This window comes from Vulpes lagopus, chromosome 1 (genome assembly GCF_018345385.1).
Source record: "Vulpes lagopus strain Blue_001 chromosome 1, ASM1834538v1, whole genome shotgun sequence".
Classification (NCBI taxonomy): domain Eukaryota; kingdom Metazoa; phylum Chordata; class Mammalia; order Carnivora; family Canidae; genus Vulpes; species Vulpes lagopus.
The window spans coordinates 58,098,670-58,119,206 of record NC_054824.1 but is presented as its reverse complement, the minus strand read 5'-3'; the positions used below and the strand labels follow the sequence as shown (position 1 = coordinate 58,119,206).

Genomic DNA, 20,537 nt, shown 5'->3' with positions numbered 1-20,537 from the left:
GCCATGCCTGGAAACAAACCCATGCCTGCCCTCTGCCCAAGACCCAGAAGTGCCAGAGAACAAACAAAGCTGTCGTTCTCAAGCATGCGTGGCAGCCGACAAGACAAGCACTAACTACTTCACATCAAACCAGCAGCCAGATTTCTACAAAAGACAGGGAGATGTGAACATGGGCAGCCCTCCACATGCCACCACATGCATGGGCCTGGAGACATCCACGTGAGGGAAGCTCCTTGGTCCCCTTGGGTTGGGGTGACTTATGAAAGCCCTTGGGGGGGGGACCCAGAGGCTGAGCTAGAAGGCAAGGGGGGAAAGGGGAAAAAAGGAAAGAAAAGGAAAGAAAAAAGGAAGAAAAGGAAGGATTGGACAAGAAGCAGAAGTCAGGGGATGCCAACAAAGGTGCAGCGGAGGGGGCAGCCATGGAGCAACCACATGGGCTGGTGTCAGCAGGAGGCAGGGACTGAGCACAGAACAAGTGGGGGCGGGGTGCCCACCCTACCATCAGATTGGTGAGCTGCCACTGCTAACAAGGTTTCCATCATTGACTGGGGGTCCCTTTGGGGCCGCTGACAACATAAACCAAAGTTACAGTGATTATGGGACCCTCAAGTGGGCCAACCCAGAGCTGCATTAATGACTCTCGAGAAGCCATCAAATGGCACTTACTGGGAATCTCAGGCCCCAGGACCTCAGGAACACAGCCCTAACTCCAACTTCCATCGGACTGATTCAGAAACAAAGAACACACTTTATTGGCCTTATATATTGCATAATTCTGATTCCGCTGAGAATCATTTAGTGACCATGATGGGCAAGTGCAATGGTTATACTATACCCTGAAGATTTGATAATTTCACAACAGGCCTAATCAGTGACTTTCAAAATCAAAAGTAAAAACCTTCCACTTTCATGAGTAATGCATCAAACACCAAGTCCTCTGGAGTTTTTAACAGTTTTAACAATAGGCATTCTCCAAATATGATTTTATAGGAAAAGCCTTAGTCTGGAATATGGACACAAGTCTAGATTCTGCATTTGTGAGATCTGTTCATTTTCAAGAAGCTGGAAGCAATTCTGGTGCTTATTTTCCTGGGGGTGGGGGATGGTGGGCAGAGGTTTCAACTTACCAGAATAACTGAGACCCATTGCCAAAGTCATTTACTTCATTTATTTGATACCTCCGAGATAGCAATTTAAATGTGCATGTTCCTAATAGAATGGATAACTTGGGTAATTCCTCTTGCATATATGCACAGTTTTGTAAATGTCAATGTGTACAATAAGTACACTCCAGAAAAAGAAAAGGAAAAAGGGGGAAAAGAAACTCACAGTATGTGATCCTATAGTAGAGCTTTCTAAATATATTTTTTGCTGCATCTTAACCCATAAACATGAACTTCCTATTCCTATTTAACAGGAATAGCAAAGAACTCCACATTTGACAAGGCCAACAATTTATAGTTCTAATTTTTGTGATACAGTTTTGACAGACAGCTCTCCACAGGCTTGTCTAGATTCTCTAAATCTTAGCCTTCTTAAGTTATTATTAGCTGCCCACTGAAGGCAGTTGCCCTCTGTGTCAGCCTCTTGGTGGTTCGGGAAAATGTAAGCCAGCTCCTGTATTTAACCTCTTGCCCCTACCCCAGATGAGGCAATTGTCAGTAAATGCTGTAAAGTGGGGAGTGGGAAGGTGGGGGTGTGAGATTCCCCATTAGGGCATGTTTGTTTGAGTCAACCCAAAGTTAAGTGCTCTAGGGAGTGACCTAGAAATCACTACGTACCTGTTTTTCCAAATAAATTGTTAAATCTTCTTGATATTGGAGAACTCATAGAAAATACTGGTGTAGATGAACCTAGGGATGTTGACTAAAAAAAGAGAAGAAAGACAATTACAAAGCAAACGTTAAACCACAGCCCTGTTTTCTCTAGGATGTTTCGTTTGCTGCCCTCTGGTGGTCACTGCCTGCATCTCTCATTCCACTTGAAAGTGAGAGCCTGGACCAGCAGGAATTTCTACTTCACACAAATTGAGCAGGAAAGCCGCTTTGAAACACTGGACTCTCATCAGAATTAGGAAAATAACTATCAAATACATGTTTTGCTGTTCGATAGGGTTTGGTATCTTCCGACATGTGAACACAGTCAAACACGTTTGAGTGCAATAGTTATTTTCCAAAACGAGCTGCAGAAAATCTATTCATCGTCATCCCTCACATTGTGTTCTCTAGTGCCTTATATTGCCCTAGGAGATTTCTTGTCTCTCACTGAAGTCTTTTGACCTCCAATTGGTATTATCTGTGCTATCTGATCCCTCTTTAAAGATGGGGGACAGCATCTTAATGACAGTTCTGTGGCTGGCTTTAATAAGCAGAATCAGGTGTGAAGCACAAACAGTGGAATAATCCATGCTGGACCTGGATGTGGAGAGAGAGGTTGTCAATAGTCTCTACAAAGGAAAGACTTACCTTTGAGTGCTGAGAAGACCATCTTGACAGTGAAAACTTCTTTAGCAAGGCTTCCTGTACCTGCAATTGTTTAAAAGAAGGCATCATAAGTTCAATATGCCACAAGCACCTCTGACTTTTCTAGAAGCATGAAACTGTTATTGTTCTTACCTTCTGATCCCAGAGGCATCCAAAGAGCAAAATGAATAATCCCTGGAAAAGAATTGGGAAGAGGTGGGTTTTAATCATATTCTATTGCCCAGCAAATAGGAAGTACTATTAACCTGGCATTGAATTTGTACTACCTCTCCCTATATCTGTATTTATGGAATGAATAATAGATAGTAACATAAAAAAGGTTACAGTAGGTCCACACCAGGGGACCGTAAATATTATAATGTTATAAGGATATTATTTTATTTCCTTATCCCCACCCTCCTTGTGGACTGGAGGACCTGCTGGTTGTGCTATCGAATACACCTCTTGTGTCTACAGTAGTGCTCACGTAGTTGTGATAGGGACCTGGGGCACTGGGTGAAGTAATCAGCCCCTTGTAGTCAAGCCATACTATAAACTTCATTAGACATGAGCCTTATAGTTTGAAGCCATGAGCCCCAAGGCAGAAATGTGGATTTGTGTGGCTTTGGCATGAGCATTGGGGGCACTGTCTCAATTTCTTCTCGCCAGCACATGGGGGCCTATGATTACCACCCATGTGCTGGTTGAATCAGAACTAAACATTCCTTTCCTTGTGCTCCAAAGCCTTGCTGCTTGTACCTCTGCTAAAGCTCTTCTACCAATGCAGCTTGTATCATAGTTAGTTATGTGCTATAAGAGAGCAAAGAGTGTGTCTTTTTCATTTTGGTATAATAGAGCAGAATGTCTACCTTACACAGGGCATTCATTCATTCTCCAGCAAATGTTTCTAGAGAACATACTATGTGGTACATGGAATTCATAGTATTTAACAGACAGTTATTGAGTGCCTACTCTGTGCAAAAGTCTTTTTTAGGCACTATTAGGGATATAGTGATAAATAAGATAGATGCCACCCCTGACTTCGCAGAGATAGAGCTCATTTAATACTTGTGGAAATTAACTAGAGAGATTACCTGGTTTAACAGTGGTATTTTCATTTAGGAGATAATTGGTGGCATCATGATAATGTTGGATAAATAGAAAAATCCTGTGTAGGGAAGGGACTTTCCTCTTACTTGTATTTTCAGGGCTTTTCAAAGTAAGTCATGCATGCAGCTAAATTATAATGCAGGTGATAAGAGGTACAAGGTTCCATGGGAGCAGAAGAATCTGTCCCTTCTAGCTCATTGAGTTCTTGCAATTCCCGCTCTTTAGGGCTAGGGCCTACTCTGAACTAAAATCCTTCCCCATTCCAACCTGTGTTTGTGTTTCTATCATTAATTTGTCACACCAGTACAGATACTTCCTGAGAACCTTGCCCTGCAGAACTTACCTGAAAGGCATTGAGGAGTGTAAATATAATATGGAACACAGCATTGCTTCCTTGGAACACAGTGGCAAGACCAAAACCCCAGGTGAGCCCCAAGAGTGGTGTTAGGACCCCAATGCTCTTGCTGATCTGAAACAAGCTACTCTTCTCCTGCTTGCTTGGCTTGTCTCCAATGGAAGGTCTCAGGATCTTGGAGATGACCACAACCGTGATGGTCATGTTCACCACCACAATGATCAGTGCTGGGATGACAAAGGCCAGCAGGGCCTTGGTATCCTCCCAGTTGAGCCAGCAGGCATTCTTCCTGGTGTAGACTTCTTGGGGTTGGGTGGCCCCCACTGTGATGACTGAGATGACAAGAGGGCAGCCATAGCCAAGAGAAAATGCAATAGTCTTCTGAATGGACTTGCTTGTGTCATGCAGGATAAAAACCAGGCGGTAGAAGAGCATGAGGCCCAGAGTCAGCATCCAGAAAAAGACGCTGAGGTAGAAGAAGTGGATGAAAAAGGTTGCGGCCACACAGGCTGTCTCATTGAGTGGGTACAAATGGTCGTGGATGGCAGCAGCCACAATGAACCAGATGTCAGCAACCAGAAGAGAGGCTGCAATGTTCACTATGCAGGTGTGGCGCATATAGGAAGTCCGATTCTTGGTCACTGATTTCCACACCACAGCTTCCACCACTAGACAGGCTGCTAAGCTCAAGATGGAAAAGCATAACCCAATGTAGGAAATGATATCCAGTAGTATTTCCAGGAGGGAACCAGGGTACGGAGAGTCGGGGGACATGAGGATGGAGAATGATGTTAGGTGGTCACAGACGCAGGAGACACTGTCCCCATCGACATTGTGCACATAACACCCACTACTATCCCAACCCCCTGTGTGGTTGGCAAGGTTGAAATTCCAGTAGACACATTGTGGTACCCCACCTGAAGGATTGATGTTCTTAAAAGTCATTGAAATCCTAAATGGCATGGTTATGTTGTGGCTAACAGTGGTTGTCATCACTAAGCTGTTGGCAAAATTCTTTCCTTGAACATCGTGAGTGAGGATGGTTTGGAGAGTTGGGAAAGCCACGGTGACAATAGATGAATCTTGCTGCAGGCTTCCCACCTCGCACTTGTCAATGGCCACATTGCCCCAGAGGTCCAAGTCTGAGAAAACAAAGCTCTGTTTGTAGGTTTTTGGATGGCCAGTTTTTATTACCATGCTCCTCATCTGCACGTTAGTTTGGTTGATGGATAAAAAGGTGCTATCTTCTGTCTGTAATGCTCGGGAAAATCTTTCTACTGAATCCAGTAGCTGTGAGCTCTGGTTGGTCTGATGCTGTTGGGACACCTTCCAGGTACTCAACATGGGCTTGCTGAGGACAGTGTTAACCGTAGAGAGAACGTTCTGTAATTGACATAGCATGGGGTCAAATCAACCACATTCCTTCAATCATAAAAGAGAGAAAAAGTAACATTTCCCCAGAAATTGGTTGCATGGGTATAGGTAAGAGGAAAAGAAGAGAATAATGAGGCATCACAGGTTATGGGGCTCTGTGTCCCTCCCTCTTACGGCAGGGAGTTAATAGAGGATGCGTCCCCAAGACTCTGAGACCTCATTGAACATTTACCAAGAACCACCTCCCACCCCCACTAAGGCCAATTCAGCAAGCTGGTAGAGATATTTAGTAACTTTTATTTTATTTTAAACTTCAAACCTGTAAAGGTGATATTTTACCAGCAAGGGCGAAGTTATTTCAAAAGACCCTCTTCAATGCTGAACACCAAACTGTTGGCAAAAGAATCATTCTGTTTTTTTTTTTTATGCTAAATATTTTGATTTTGTCTCCCATAAACTTGGGTGTCATTTTCCATTTGTGCTTTCTCTCAATATAATTTCTTTGTCCTCCTTTGCCTTGTCCTGTTTAATCTGAAACTATGAACCTTGTAGCTTGTTGAATGCTGGTCCCTGAAATAACATGTCCTAATACCCAGATCCAGTGAATGTGGTCTTATTTGGAGAAAGGGACTTTGTGGATGTAGTTAAGTGAACGATCTTGAGAGGAAATCATCCCAGATTACCTAGGTGGGCCCTAAATCCAATGTCAGGCATCTTTATGAGGGAGAGAAGAGGAAAAGACAAATAGGGAAGAGGAGGCCATGTGAAAACAAAGTTAGGAGGTATATTGAGGCAGTCCTGAGCCAAAGAGTGCTGGAACTATGCAGAGCTGGAAGAGGCAGAGAAAGTCTCCCTTGGAGACTTTGGAAGGAACGTGGTCTGACAGACACCTTGATTTCAGACTTCTAGCTTTGAGAACCATGAGAGAAAAAGTAAGTTCCTCTCACAGTAAGCCACCCAGTTTGTGGGAATTCATTGCACTCGCTATAAGAGGTCCAATAACCTCCTTGGACCCTTGTTACCCAAGCTGCTTGCCAGATGCTTCTGGCTAGGTTTGGCCACTGGAAAGCATTGGTAGAGATGGGAGGGTGGGAGAAGAAAGAAATTGAAACATATCTTCCTACTACCCACTGCCCTCACCCCCTCACCCCCTATACACACATGATGTCTTCTGCACATCTTTGGTGATAGTTCTGTTGCTCTTGCTAGCAATCCCTCCTCCAAGGCCTGGTTCTCCCTCCACTGTAGGCTCACTCTTTCCTCTATTTTCCCCTTTAGTCCTCAGAGTAGTACTGGCTTCTATGTTTTGCTTTTTTTATCCATGGCTTTACCACTACAAGTATCCTTTCATTGAAGTCTCATCATTTGAACTCTTCATTTGAATTCTGGGTGACTCCTCTCAGAACCCCGATTGCTTCAAAGTTCATGTTTAATGCTAGACCACTGAGAGTCCCACCTTATACATATTCTGAAAATCTGTTAATTCCCGGTTTTCTCCAAAGCAGGTAAGAATTCATTCTATTTTAATGAAGACACTAAGACGGAGATTCGCTAAAGAAATCTTTTTAAGTTCCCCAGATGAATACTAGAATCACTCCCTGTGTCCCTAAAAACCATAGCTGACAAAGCACAAGGCATACTATGTGACCCTAATATCCAGAGTACTGCTCTGAAAAAGACAAAGAAGGAGTTGCAATGGGGAGGAGTTATGTTTCTTGACCACAAGTCCCAAGGGATGAAAAGATGAGACCCAAAGCTCCTATAAGGTCTAAACAAACTCACCATCATCATCTCTGAATTTACTTGGGTTGTAACTGTTGAAAGCAAATCAAGGATGTTAACGATGGCTCCCAGGCTCCCAGGAAATGAGCTGACTTCATGTTTTACCTTGCCTGTGCTAATAGAAAGATCCTTTAGGTATGTTGGGAGCTTCTTATCCTGAGTGGGGCTCTTGGTCAAAGCCTAGTAAAACAAAAGCCAACACAAACAGACAAACAAAAAACATGCCATCAGTCCGGTCATCAAATCCTGCTGATCTACCCATGAAGAAAATCTCTTACGTCTGTGGTTTCTTCTCTTCTCCATTCCTATAAATATATCCTATAAGATGACTTATCTCTTAATTTAATGTGTGTGCTATTCAGAATAGAATAAGACCTCACACATAGAAGGGAAACAGTAAAACACATGTCAACCTGATGACTAGTTAAAGAAAAAGGAAAGTAGATGTGATTCCTAGGGAACTAGATTAAAATTGAGTCAGATTATCCCTTGATGGTCTGAATGGAAGCACATTTGCTACTCTGCTTTTTCTGACTTACTTTGCTGACCTTTAGGAGGGGGGACTCTCAATCCCAATTTTCCTGAGACAATTCTGTTTTATATCCACTGTCTCAGTGTAATTATTACTAATGCCCTCTTTTATTATCAAAATGTGTCCTTGTTTGGATAGTAAATTATATGGTCACCCCATCTATAATGATCACACTTCTGTTTCCTAATTATCTAAGCCTTGCTTAAAGAATGAATTCCAATTCGACCTTCTCCATAAAGAACTTTGATGAGTATTCCAACCCAGGGGAGTTCCTTTATCTGACTGCATAAGTGTTTGTTTGTTTGTTTTTAAAAGATTTATTTATTTATCTTTTTAAGAGCGAGAGCACGAGCAGGAGGGGTAGAGGGAGAGAAAGAGAGAATCTCAAGCAGACTCCGTGCTCAGTGCAGAGCCCAAAGTGGGGCTTGATCTCACGAACCTGAGATGAGGGCCTGAGCTGAAACCAAGAGTCAGATGCTTAATGGGCTGTGCCACACAGGTGCCCCTGTAAAGTGTTTGTTGTTTAACACACTTTACATTTTCGACATTTCTACCAATGTCATCTTGTGTCTTAATTTCACTATCTCTTTAGTTAAATTATAAGCTCCTTAACAATCTGAAATGTATTATATTCCTTCTGATATACTATGATGTCTAACATAGTATAAGTCATAAATTGGCAGATAGTAGGTATTCAATAAATATATGTTGAACAGATAAACTTAATGGAGCATGATAGACCAACAGGGCCTTTTTCCATTGAAAATGTATCTAAGTATCTAGAATTGGGGCCAAAGCCCAAAATTGATTTCAAATTATAATATTTCTATCTTTCTCGATTAGGAAAATTCATATTACTGATGTATCCTCACCAAACTCCAACTCAGAGACCAAGGCTTTCAAACAGAGCTTCCTGATTATCCTAAGCAAAAATAATGTGTACAGAACTACCCAAATGGATTATGTCCTCTAACAAATCAGAGATGAAATTCTGATTTGGTCTCTTTACCCTGATAGCACCTACAATAATGCTTTGCACATAGAGAGAGGCAGAGACATAGGCAGAGGGAGAAGCAGGCTCCCTGCAGGGAACCCGATGTGGAACTCAATCCCAGGACCCCGGGATCACGCCCTGAGCTGAAGGAAGACGCTCAACCACTGAGCCACTCAGGTGTCCCCATAATAGGTATTTTAATGACTTTTGTGTAAGACAAGAGGAGAGACAGGAGATAATTAGATGAGACACAAATCAATATCACTCCTTTTTCTTAATTCTTTTTCCAATGGTGAGAGTCATTGGGACCACTTGTCTAACAAGGTCATTAACTATAACTCCACTAGTTGCCTCATCAGTATTTATTTATTGTAGTTGACAGCATTTTAGGAGGCTCTACTCTTGACAGCTTAAGTATGAGGTAACATTTGTTTATTTTTATGAAAAGAAAAAAATTTTCCCCTACCTCATGTCAGGAACCTCTCTTCTAAGTAATAGAGCCAGGCTAATTCTATCTCTCATAACTAAAGGTTACCTCTAAAGATGGAAGAAATCTCAGACCTATAATAAAGTCCAAGCACATTTTGTTTGCACGGATGAAATTATTTTTTGTTTCTTCTATTTCTGAAAAGATTAGAGCTGCTTGCTAGATATCAAGATTATTCAAAGGAGATGGTATGAGAGGATAATTTTACCTGCACCTTGAAAGTAATAGAAACACAGCACTGAGAAGTCAAGGTACAGCTGGTCCCAGAGCAGAGTACATATTTTGTTGTCTCCATATTTGAACTTAAGAAAAATGTAAAGCATTTCTAGGATTGCATCTTCTTTGGAATTAAAGAAATAAAAGTAGCTTTGGAAACAACACAAAGCATCCCACGGCCTATTTGTTAAGAAATACAATAAGCTAGACAAATCTCCCCATCAAGAGCTTGGAGTCAAAGACTTCAGGATCACCTTGGCCAGCTGGAGCAGACTATTTATTGGGGCAGAGATGCAGTCATTTTTCTTCACCTCCCATTGGGAGCCTACACATTTGTAAGTTATGATCCCTCCAGTAGGACCTCCAGAGATGTTTGGTACTTTTGAGAAATGGCAGAGTTTCTGGATGACTTTTCCAGGCTCCCCAACACCTATTATGGGATCTCGGCACATGATGTTCTTTCCTGCATTGGAAACATGGAAATAAAAGGGACAATTTGAAAGGAGGACAAAAGATCTTCAAAATACAGTCAGTCAGGCCTAGCTAGAATGTTGATATTTGAATTCATTTTTCTCTTTAGTTTCAGTGACCTCTTCAGAATTACCCCCTTTCTTCATTTTGTGCCTGATTTCCCAAAGCCCCTTTTAGTGCTTTTGATACAAATCTGACTTTCACCTGCACTTGCTTTTCCTAACAGAATTTATTTCTTCTATGCCTCATCCCCATCCTCCAATGCCTGGGAATCTTCTCTCTGCTGCCTGTAAAATTGAAGCAATGGAAAAATCATGAGAGCTTAATGTGTGCTCATCCAGATAAGAGATAATCAGGTTACCTGGAATCTTAGGGACATAACGCCTTAATCCAAGGGATTCTCCACTCTGGCATATTCGAAATACCTGGGGAACTTGGAAAATGCCAATATCCAGGTTCATTCCAGCCCAAATAACTAAGAACCTCTTGGGGCTGGGATTTAAGCATTGGCTATTTCTCTAACTTTCCCCAGTGATTCCAGTGTGCAGCCAAGGTTGAGAAGCACAGCCTTAATTCAAATATATAATGAATAGTGGGAATTTCAGGTACCCATGACCTGAATATTCTAAGCAATGTTTGTAAACATTTGTTCCTTCTGGCATCCCTTAGAGGTGACTCTATTTCACACCCACTGAAGACCAGACTTGAACAGGAAAATGACATTTGTTGTAGAATCTCTCATCTCATCTCTTGATTCTCTGATGGGCAGATCCCTTTCTCACCAACTTACAAATTTAGCATTAATTGAGTTCTCAGTCATTGTATAAAATCTTGAAATATGTAAGTAATTTCTACTAGGTAAAGGAAGATGAATCATACCTGGTATGAGAAAAAAGGAGAACAAAGATAAATCAATCAAATATGCCAGTGCCTGGATGAAGATAGAGGCATGGGGGACAGTGAAGAAATGATCTTGGCTAGTCCTGTAGAAAGTGTGCTTGGTAGAGTCAGGGGACAGTGACTCAGAGAGACAAGGAACTCTAAATTGCTTCCTACTTTGATGTCCAGGGCTCAGTTACCAACACATGTGATAATTACCATAAATCCCTCAGTAAACCCAAACATGATTGGTGACAGAGCCATGACTCCTTCAGATATCAGAGGTCCTATTACAGAGATTTCTTGGGGGGGGGGGGGTTGGGGTATTGCTTCTGGTGAAAGCCCAGGACAATCCTTTATTCACTTTCCTCTATGCTGCTCCTGAGGAGAGTTCTTGGTCATCGGCTATTACAGAAATGGCCATAAACCATGACTTCCTACCTTGAAAAGATTATGTGGAAGGATATTGGCTCAGTGATGACAAAGAATGGGAAAGACAGTAGCCTATTTTTTAGATTGACTCTTTAAATGTAGCCGTGTCCTCAGGTCTAATGGGGACACCCTTCCTTCACTGAAACCTCAAAGGGGACTTAGCCCCATAAAGACACTATGCATTGCTCAGTATAGTGCTTTGCCTCCCAGACTTCACTAAAATAGGGCTTGATCCTTAAGACTTTCTTGATCACTTCCTCCCCACTATCACCAGGAGAGTCAAACCTGGCAGCCTCTTCTGACGACCCTTAGGGTCTCTAGTTCAGCCCTTACCACATTAGATGTGATCACTTATCTATCACATCCACCTTTCCCCTACACCTGAGGCTAGTCCACATGGCTTAGGGTTTGTTTGTTTGTTTGTTTGTTTGTTTCAGATCTCCCACCCTTAGCCCAAGGCCTGCCCCATGAAAGTGCTTAACATCTATTTATTGAATGGGTGAATGAGGGAGTGAATGAGTAAATGAATCCCTGCTCATGATTATCACATTTTAAAATAATTTCAAATGCTCTTACCAGGAACCACATTAAGCTTCATAGATGGGCTCCGGACTGAATTATTAGCAGCATTGGTAAAATGACAAAATATGTCCAGCTTTTTTGGACACCAGGAAACTGGTGTCCTTGCCATGAACTTGTATTTGTAGCACACTTGCTTGCCATTAACTTCTTTTTCTGAGATAGAATTATTGAAAGAATTAAGTCACAAGATGAATATCCAAAGCACACATTTTGTTAAACTGATCCAATATGGATAAACATGTCCAAACTCTTCCAAGGCATGCGCCACATTAATTTTTGATGTAGTTTTAAAAATGCCTCCAGCCTTGAAGTAAGCCTGTCCATACTTACATGGTGCTCACCTACACTCTACGTCCACCATTCATAACTCCAAATCTCTGCCCGTACAGTTTGGATAGTCAGAATGCCTTTCAGCATCCCTTTTCTTCCCTCTGCCTCTCCAAAACCTGTCATGCCCTGTGCGTTTCTCCTGTCCTGCCTTCACCGCATTGGTTTAGAGTCACCTCTTTATGGGTCTGAATCCTCTATTAGACCATAAAGACTTGGAGAGAAGTACCTGGTCTTATTTATCATTGCATCTCCCTATGCCTAGCTCTGTATTTGGCACATAGAGAGCACTGAATGCATGCACATTAAACACAAAAATATTGAAATGCTTAAATACTTCAGTGACCAGATGGATTCTATATCCTCCTTTTATACAGCCTTCTCTAAATTCTCATCTCTACTGGGCCCTGCTTTTCTGAACTTCCAGTGCTCTTTTGATCTGCATTGCTCATTTTGGAAATTGCATGCTATATGCATTGTCTTTATGACACGAACCCTTCCAGCTGGATAGTAATATATGTGCCCCAACTCTTCTGTCCCCTTTTCATTGCCTTCTATGGTGTTTGCATTGAGCATGTCCCCATAGGTAACTGTTCAAAAAATAAATGAGCTTGTAAATCCCTTCTATGAAGGTATCTCTGTTTTGGGATTTGGGGTTGTGAGCTCATATTTGGTTGACCTTAACCTGTAGGAATTCTGAGGTATCTGGAATCCTGAGGCTTCTGGATTTGAGGGTACATTCTACCATAGAGGATTTGAATTTCTTTTTTTGCCAGCTACCATTGGGTGCTATCCATGGGTTCTATGTACCCATGGGTACATGGTTACTCCTCAGCTTGGAGCTCCTGGGCCACACAGGCAGTATAAATTCAAACTCAAACCCCAGTGGGGGTAGAGCAGTTGGAATTTTGGGGGGAGAATTTTGCTCACCCTGAGATGAGACCAAGCTCTTAACCATGGCAGACAAATTTGTTTTTCTGCTTCTCTTGCTGAGTGTGCATGTCACTCTCTGAGGGTCCTGACATTGTGCTGGTGACTTAGGGTGTCACAGTCACTCCAAGGTTCTGGGTTTCTCCTACTGGCCGATGCCCTCAAAGAAGCCCCAGCAGTAGCTAAAGCATTTCTATTTTTCTTTTTCTTAAAAGATTCGTAGCATGGAGGGAGGGACTACCAGAACACCCGATAGACTGAGGAAGCAGAGGCCTGTGAAAGTATTTTAACACTGTCTTCAATAGCTTCCACTAAAACCCATGGGCTCCACCCTCACAGGCTCTCAAATTCTGCCACGGACCAACAAGCCTTGGGCCACACAGTATGACAGAAGGTAAGAAAGGTTCGTGGCATTCACACAGTTATATTCTATCACTAATGCAATCCTCATGTCTCTTGGCCTCTATTTTAAGAGGAAAATTTGAGATTCTACATGAATGAAATAATATGTCCTCACCATGCAGCAATTCATGTCTTACCTGCAGGAAAGGATAAGGAATCCACTTGGAAGGTCACTTTGTAGTTCTCATCCTCGTCAATGCAGCATCTGAAGTGATGGGACCCCTTGCAGGGAACTGTAGCCTCCAGAGGATCAACCATGATGTTTGGCTCTAGAGGCAGTGGGTAAACGGTCACATCTTTCATTACGACACTGTACGAATTCTTGTATCTAAATATGCAGTGATAGGTTCCTGAGTGGAAGGAAACAAAAAATGAGATGGAATGTAATCATTGCTCCACAAAAGCACTGGCCAGGAAGGTTCAGCAGAGGCTTACTACTGCTCCCTGTCAAGCATGGGCAAGGGCACATCACACTTTCCTGAACACTGGAAGAGAAAATGTTTGATCGACTTTTCTGGATTCTCTACATATTTGAAGGACCAACCGATAGCCTAAGTATTCACTTACTTTTAAATAAAATTAAGTGGCTTATTTAAAGTTATACAGCCTTTTAGGCATAGAATCACAGTTTCTTTTTCCTTTCTTTTTTTTAAGACTTTATTTTTTTATTCATGAGATGCACACACACAGAGGCAGAGACATAGGCAGAGGGAGAAGCAGGCTCAATGCAGGGAGCCCAATGCAGGACTCAATCCCAGGACCCCGGGATCATGAACTGAGCCGAAGGCAGACATTCAACCACTGAGCCACCCAGGCATCCCTCCCAGAGGACGTTATGCCAGAGCCCAGTAGACGATAAGCTGCTACCTGAACAGCAGCCTTGGGACAGTATAAGAAGATTATTACAACACCTACAGTTTAGTAAGACCCTTTGATTTTCTTTACATTCCCTCTCTCTGCCCCAACCCTGGAGGAGCCAGAACAGCAACTAGCTAGAGGGAAAAACAGGTGGAACAATCACAGAAAACCAACCCCTTTCTATTGCTTTTGGGAGGAAGGGAAATTTAAATTCAATATAAAATAAAAGTGCAGTTAATTTAGATGAGAAGAAATTCTTTCAATACCCAAGTATGGGACTGTAAAATAGTTTATGTTACTGGAAAGGTTATGGCTCCTCCCCAGGTATGGTTCCTCCTTGGTAGGAAAGAGCAATTGGACAGAGTAGATACAAGTTCAGCATAGCTCCTGAATCTATACTCCCAAGGCCAGCCACACAATGACTGGTTATTTCTACAATGTTGCCAAGGCCTTATATGAACAAATAAAGACCTGGACTAATTAACCTTATAGTTAATGAAAAGCTTCAGAATGGAGTGGTCAACAGTTGGCCACTAGAACCAGACAGTCTCAGTTTCACCCTGGCTCTAATATTTTACTTACCCTCACTGGGCTTCAGTTTCTTCATCTGTAAAACCAGGATACTAATAATACTGTCTTCTAGGCTTATTGTTTTAAACAAACTAATCCACTCAGACACTTAGGACAGCACTTATCACATATTAAGAGCTCAACGAATGTCAGCTGTTTTTGCAGATTCTACTAAATTATCTTTTATTCCCTCCAAATCTTTGCATTTCTTTTCAACATAAATAATGTGTAGAGATAAATACGAAATACAAATGTTCCTTTCTTTGGAACCAGGCATATAAATCCTTTACCTAGATTTTTTTCTTTTTTGGTATCATGATTGGGTGAAAAGCTCCCAAAAGTCTGGTAAAATTACTTTTAAAACCAAACTTCTTGGGGTGCCTGGGTGGCTCAGTCAGTTAAGCGTCCAACTCTTGGTTTGGGCTCAGGTCCTCAAGTTGTGAGATCAAGTCCCATGTGGGACTCCACACTCAGTGGGGAGCCTGCTTGGTATTCTCTTTCCCTTTCTATACCCTTCTGCTTGTGCTCTCTCTCTCCTAAACAAGCAAATGAATAAATCTTTAAAAATAAAAAAACAGGGACTACTGGGGGGCTCAACGGTTGAGCGTCTGCCTTTGGCTCAGGGTGTGATACCGGGATTCAGGATTGAGTCCTACATCGGGCTCCTTGCATGGAGCCTGCTTCTCCCTCTTTCTCTGTTTCTGCCTCTCTCTCTCTCCGTGTGTGTGTGTGTGCGTCTCTCATGAATAAATAAATAAAATCTTTAAAAAAAAAACAAATAAATAAATAAATAAATAAATAAATAAATAAATAATAAAACAACCCTCTTAACTTCATGCTCTTGAATCAGAGAGTCAAGTTCCGGAACAGGCTCTGCAACTTAAGATGTAGAAGCTTAGGAGCATTTGTTATTCTCTTTGAGCCTTCATTTCCACACCTGTGAAATGGAAATGGTGACATCTTCCCCTAAAGGGCTCTTGTATGCAGTGTGATGACACAGGCATGTCCCAGGACAGGCCATCCAGGTCTGGTCCCTCTTACAGGATATTTTCAGGGGCCCAGGCAGCAGAATAGGGTCTGGGGTCTTGCTCTTGCTCTCACCGTTCCACTCCCGGGTCACAGTCTTCACTGTCAACACTGACTCTGCTCCATCAGAAAACCTCCTCGTGGTATAAAACTTTTGGTATATTTTAATTCCAGCAGACGTGTTCCAGTATACCTCATCATAGTTACTCACATCGCTGATGCACTTTATGGAAAAGTTTTGTCCCTCAGAAACAGAAATTGGGTCCGGGGTTATTGTTAGGTTGGCTGAAAGAATGCAAACAAAACAGACAAAAGAAAAACCAACAACAAGCACAATGTTTAGTGTTTCTGGTGACATCGACACATGAGTGAAATTTAAGACAGGCAGAAAGCAATGGACCGTCCTGACTCCACTTGTGTCAATGTGGGATTGGTACCTTGCTGCTCCTGGGCTTTACTTGTTTCTAGGCTGTTCCCGGTGGTGCTCTGAACTGTACTCATTTCCGTATCATGCCTGAGGATCTCGTGCACTTCCCCTTTGTGGCTGGAATTATCGCCTGATGATCAGCAGGGCAAAAGGTTGCAAACTTAGGGATGTTGACTTAACCCGAGCTTCCCTCCAACCTCTTGCATGCCGAGTGGCTCCGTTCTTTTAGCAGCTCCATTCTCTACCCTTTTAAACACTTTTGAAATACTAATGTGTTGTATTTTAACTTCTCTCTTTATCTCTTCTCCATAAAAGTGTGAACTCTCCTTCCCCAGAATTTAGCACTGAGCATAGTACACAGTCAACACTTACTAAGCCAAAGAGTAATTTCTAGAACTACATATGAAGTAGAGAGATTGTAGAATTTATTGCCCAAATAATTATACAGGACTGTGTCAGGCAAACTGGGAGAGATAGGTACCTTAACTATTAGTTTTTCTACATTTACTCCTCCTTATGAAAATATCCTCACACATGAGGACATTATTCATGAGGAATAATTAATGAGGAATTATTCATCAAGAATGTTAAGAAGACACTTACAAATGTAAGAGCTTATATGAACATTCCACTTTTTTTTTTTTTTGCCTCTGCTTCTATCTTTCTACTCTTCTTTGAGTGTGTCACTGACATTTCAAAATGCCATTTGTTTTATCTTCTATAGATGAACAGTTTCATGCCTTGAGCCCATTGATCCTGGCCTGCTTTTCCCATCAGTAAAAATCTGGCTCTTAATCACAATCAAAAGAAATCAAGCCTTCCCATGGTGGCCTCTAGAAGCTGGGATCCCAACGTTCAGATGCAGTTCCCTAGTCACACATCACGGATAGCTGTATCCCTCCCAATGCCCTCTCTGGCTATAGGGATCTGGTGTAGCGATGTCTTCCTAAGGTTTGGTGGTTTCTGAGCATGGAAAGGTAGAGGCTCATGGAACCATGAATCTGGTTCTATTGATTCTCAGATAAGATCCAAACTACCAGACCAGTGGTTTTCAGTGAAGGCTAACCACGTTTCTATGACAGTCAAAAGCCCACCTAATCAAGAGAACTCTGAGTCGAAACTCAAAGTGTATGAGCACTCTCACTATAGAAAACTGCAAACTGCTCAAAAGACCCGTGAACTTATCTTTGATAAGTGTAATCTTAATCTTTATAAAAATGCTAAGTCATGAGAGTAGCAAGCGTGAAAAGAAGTAATAGGTATTGTTTATATCAGCCCTTTCTCCAAATTGTTCAAGGGGGTCTGATGATTTACCTAAGTTGTTCATTTTCTGTCAGATAGTGAGGAAAACCAAGTTTGCCCCGATTTCACAGATAGGGGTGAAGTTATAATGTTTTAAGGCATGAGGAGAAGAAATGGCACTTTTAAGAGGCCTAATTCAGTCGAAAGACTTTAGTCAAAAGACCAAAAAACTCTCAGGACAAGTATAAAACAACCGTAGAGTACCAGATTATTAAAGCTTTCTGCAGCACTCTCTAGAATAGGTAGAGTGGGAGAGAAGGGATGACAGGGCAGGTCTTCACCTGCTGGTGGTGGCCAATGAGCCAGGCTATCAGAATGCAAGGGAAGGAGGATGGGACCATGAGAGGAAAGGGGAAAAGTAGGGGTGCTACCCTCATTATAAATTCAATGATTAAACAGAACTAACCCGGGTGCAAAACTACTTTCCAGTCCATTCTTGCCTTATCAGTGCAATGTGGGCCTTTCCTTTCCTGCAGCCATGGGTTCACAGCCTTATCCTTCTTCTTCTTCTTTTTTTTTTTTTTTAAAGACTTTATCTGAATTCAAATGGGAAAGAGGGAAATCCTCTTCTGTCTTCCACTTGAGATTTACTCCCATCATACTCCTTCTACCAGGGGAAGCCCTGCTTTATTGCTTATAGATATTCCCAAGGGATTGACAGCCCTTGGCTTCAGGTGCCAGGCTAAAGATTCTAGTGAAAGAGTTCTTACCCACAGAGATGAACGTCACTTCTATGCTCTTACTGCCTCTGGCTCCGTAGGTGCTGATGAACTCACACACAAAGATGCCCGTGGTTCCAGCCGACCCACTCGGACACTGGGTTCCATCTGCCTTGAGGGTGTATCTGCTGCAGCTGGACTCTAGGTCAGTTTCAGGGTTGCCTGCAGTGACATAAGCAGTTCTTTTGCTATCAGTTGGCTGACTCTTCCAACTTAAGAGCAAAGAGGCCAAATCGGTGAAAAGGAGCTATTATTTAAATCAGATTTCCTCTCTTTGGAGCAGGAGGATGGTACGGTGGGTAGGTCTGCAGACTCAGGAGCTGGGTTGCCTGGCTGCAGATCCCAAACTACCACTCACTAGAAGGTGGTGTTGAAAAAGTCACTAAACTGTTCTGTGCTTCAGCTTCTCCAGATGCAGAATGGGGACAACTAATCATAGCTATAGGCCCAATTGTAGTCACATCAAATGAGTTAATATACAGAAACACTTAGAATGGCACCTGGTCAGGGCCTGCCCCTAACACAGACCATTAGTGATGGTCACTGGGGTAGGAAAAACAATAATTAAAAAAGAGAAGTAAGTTGTTTGGATTTGATTTCAACCACAAGGAAAAAGGTGACAGATTTTTACACCATTATTATTGAAAGGAGAAAGAAGTTTGGAACATCTGATATTCATCTAAGAGAAGTTCCATCAGAACCTGTCCTCTCTTATTCATCTATATGTTTTCATGGAAGCTTCAACTTCTTGCTTTCTCAGGTTAGCAGCAGTTCCCCCTTCAAAATACCTCCTCTTCCAAGTTTTCCTTTCCAGTCCCAAGACTCCATGCCACCCAGCCATCTTTCCTTCTTCCCAATGCCTCATTAACTCCCTCCTGTGATATTCTTCTATTCCAGTCCCTCTGGTCTCTATTCTCTAACCCTGCCTAACAGCATGTCCTCTTAAGACCTTCCAATCAAACACTGTCAATCAAACTTCCAAAAATCAAAGAAAAAGAGTAAGCCTTCTAACTAATTCCAACATAAATGCATCATCTTTTCCAGCCTTGGCTGGATGATCGCTGAGGTGTGAAATATTTTGACTGCCGTGTAACCAGTTTTCCTCCCCAGTCCCCATACATCAATTTCCACCTTCACCCACTTGATAGGATGAACTCCTAGCTCAGAGGAAGTCTTCATTTCTAAGGCTCATCTCTCCACTTGTTTTTTGAAAACCCACTTCTTCTACCTCTTCCAGGACCTCATTCCACTCTTTATCTTTCCTCTCCCTTGTGACTTTAATTTTCCCTTCTGTTCTTTCACATCAACCACCCAATCTACCCAAGCCTTTCCTTCCTAGAACAATCCTTCCTCAACCTGAAAGCTCCCCTAGCCACCACTGTATTTCCTTCTCCCTCTTCCTACCATGTGGGTCTTGTATTCACTATCTATGGTCTTTTACTTCCACCAAACCAATGTGATCTGTCTTTTCCCCCCTAAATGCCACCTCAGGTGTTCTTTTAAGACCAACTGTGATGTCCTCTCTCCCATATCCAGTGGCTTCTTCTCATACTACCCAGCATCCCTTTCCATGGGCCACCTTCCCTGTCACTTGGCTTGCTTGATTCCATAGGTCTCTCCTGCTTATCTTCTCCTCATTCCTCCTCTGGGTCTCCTTCACAGGGTCTTTTCCTTCTGTTCCCTTCACCAATGCCAATGTTCCTTTTCCCCAAGCATTGTGATATTCACTCTTTCCTTAGTTTTTTTCTCCACTCTCTAACTGAACAATCTCATTCACATCCATGGCTCCTATTTTGGATCCTATATATCTGGATGGCTCCTGACTATATCTATAAGAGAAATGTTCTTATTGTAAACTCTAGAAGCAAATTCCCAAATGCCAGTTTCATATCTTAGGTATCTCCAACTCAACATTCCAGTTAAGAACCGATCTTTCTTCTCCCTTGACAAAGCCTGCACATTTTTTGTTTCTCCTCTTGCCACTGGCAGCTCCCAGAATTAAAAGTCCCAAAGTCATCTTTAACTACTTATTAAAGCATTTCTTCACATTTCCTTTCCATTTGGCTGTAAAAAGCATCTGGTTTATTCCTCTGAAACATCTCAGCACTGTCTTATCCACTCCAACCCATGGTCTCTCACCCCGCCGCATTTTCTGTTATCTGCCAATTATATCCAGTTGAAACTGGATCTCTATTTTCAGTTCTTTGCCCCTTCGATCTGTATTGGCTACATACCTTAAAGACTGTTTTTCTAAAGTTCGGTTCTGATCACCTGACTTCTCTCCTTTTAGCTTTAAATCT

General features: G+C 42.2%; 1 protein-coding gene across 7 annotated transcripts in view; it reads right to left on the bottom strand.

The window, feature by feature from the left end:
- ADGRF5 (adhesion G protein-coupled receptor F5) overlaps positions 1–20,537 on the bottom strand; it is a 101,732-nt gene that overhangs the window by 3,693 nt on the left and 77,502 nt on the right. For 4 of the 7 annotated variants that reach the window (XM_041721832.1, XM_041721822.1, XM_041721838.1 and 1 more), the window contains 11 exons: positions 18,229–18,399; positions 16,227–16,346; positions 15,865–16,074; positions 13,473–13,685; positions 11,671–11,829; positions 9,567–9,775; positions 7,084–7,263; positions 3,916–5,310; positions 2,616–2,657; positions 2,466–2,525; positions 1,782–1,866 (listed from right to left, as the gene is read on the bottom strand). In XM_041721832.1, the coding sequence (XP_041577766.1) occupies positions 1,782–1,866; positions 2,466–2,525; positions 2,616–2,657; positions 3,916–5,310; positions 7,084–7,263; positions 9,567–9,775; positions 11,671–11,829; positions 13,473–13,685; positions 15,865–16,074; positions 16,227–16,346; positions 18,229–18,399 (2,844 nt within the window). Of the gene's footprint in view, positions 1–499; positions 567–1,781; positions 1,867–2,465; positions 2,526–2,615; positions 2,658–3,915; positions 5,311–7,083; positions 7,264–9,566; positions 9,776–11,670; positions 11,830–13,472; positions 13,686–15,864; positions 16,075–16,226; positions 16,347–18,228; positions 18,400–20,537 lie in introns of all 7 variants that reach the window. The other 3 variants (XM_041721867.1, XM_041721878.1, XM_041721848.1) reach the window with 2 other exon arrangements.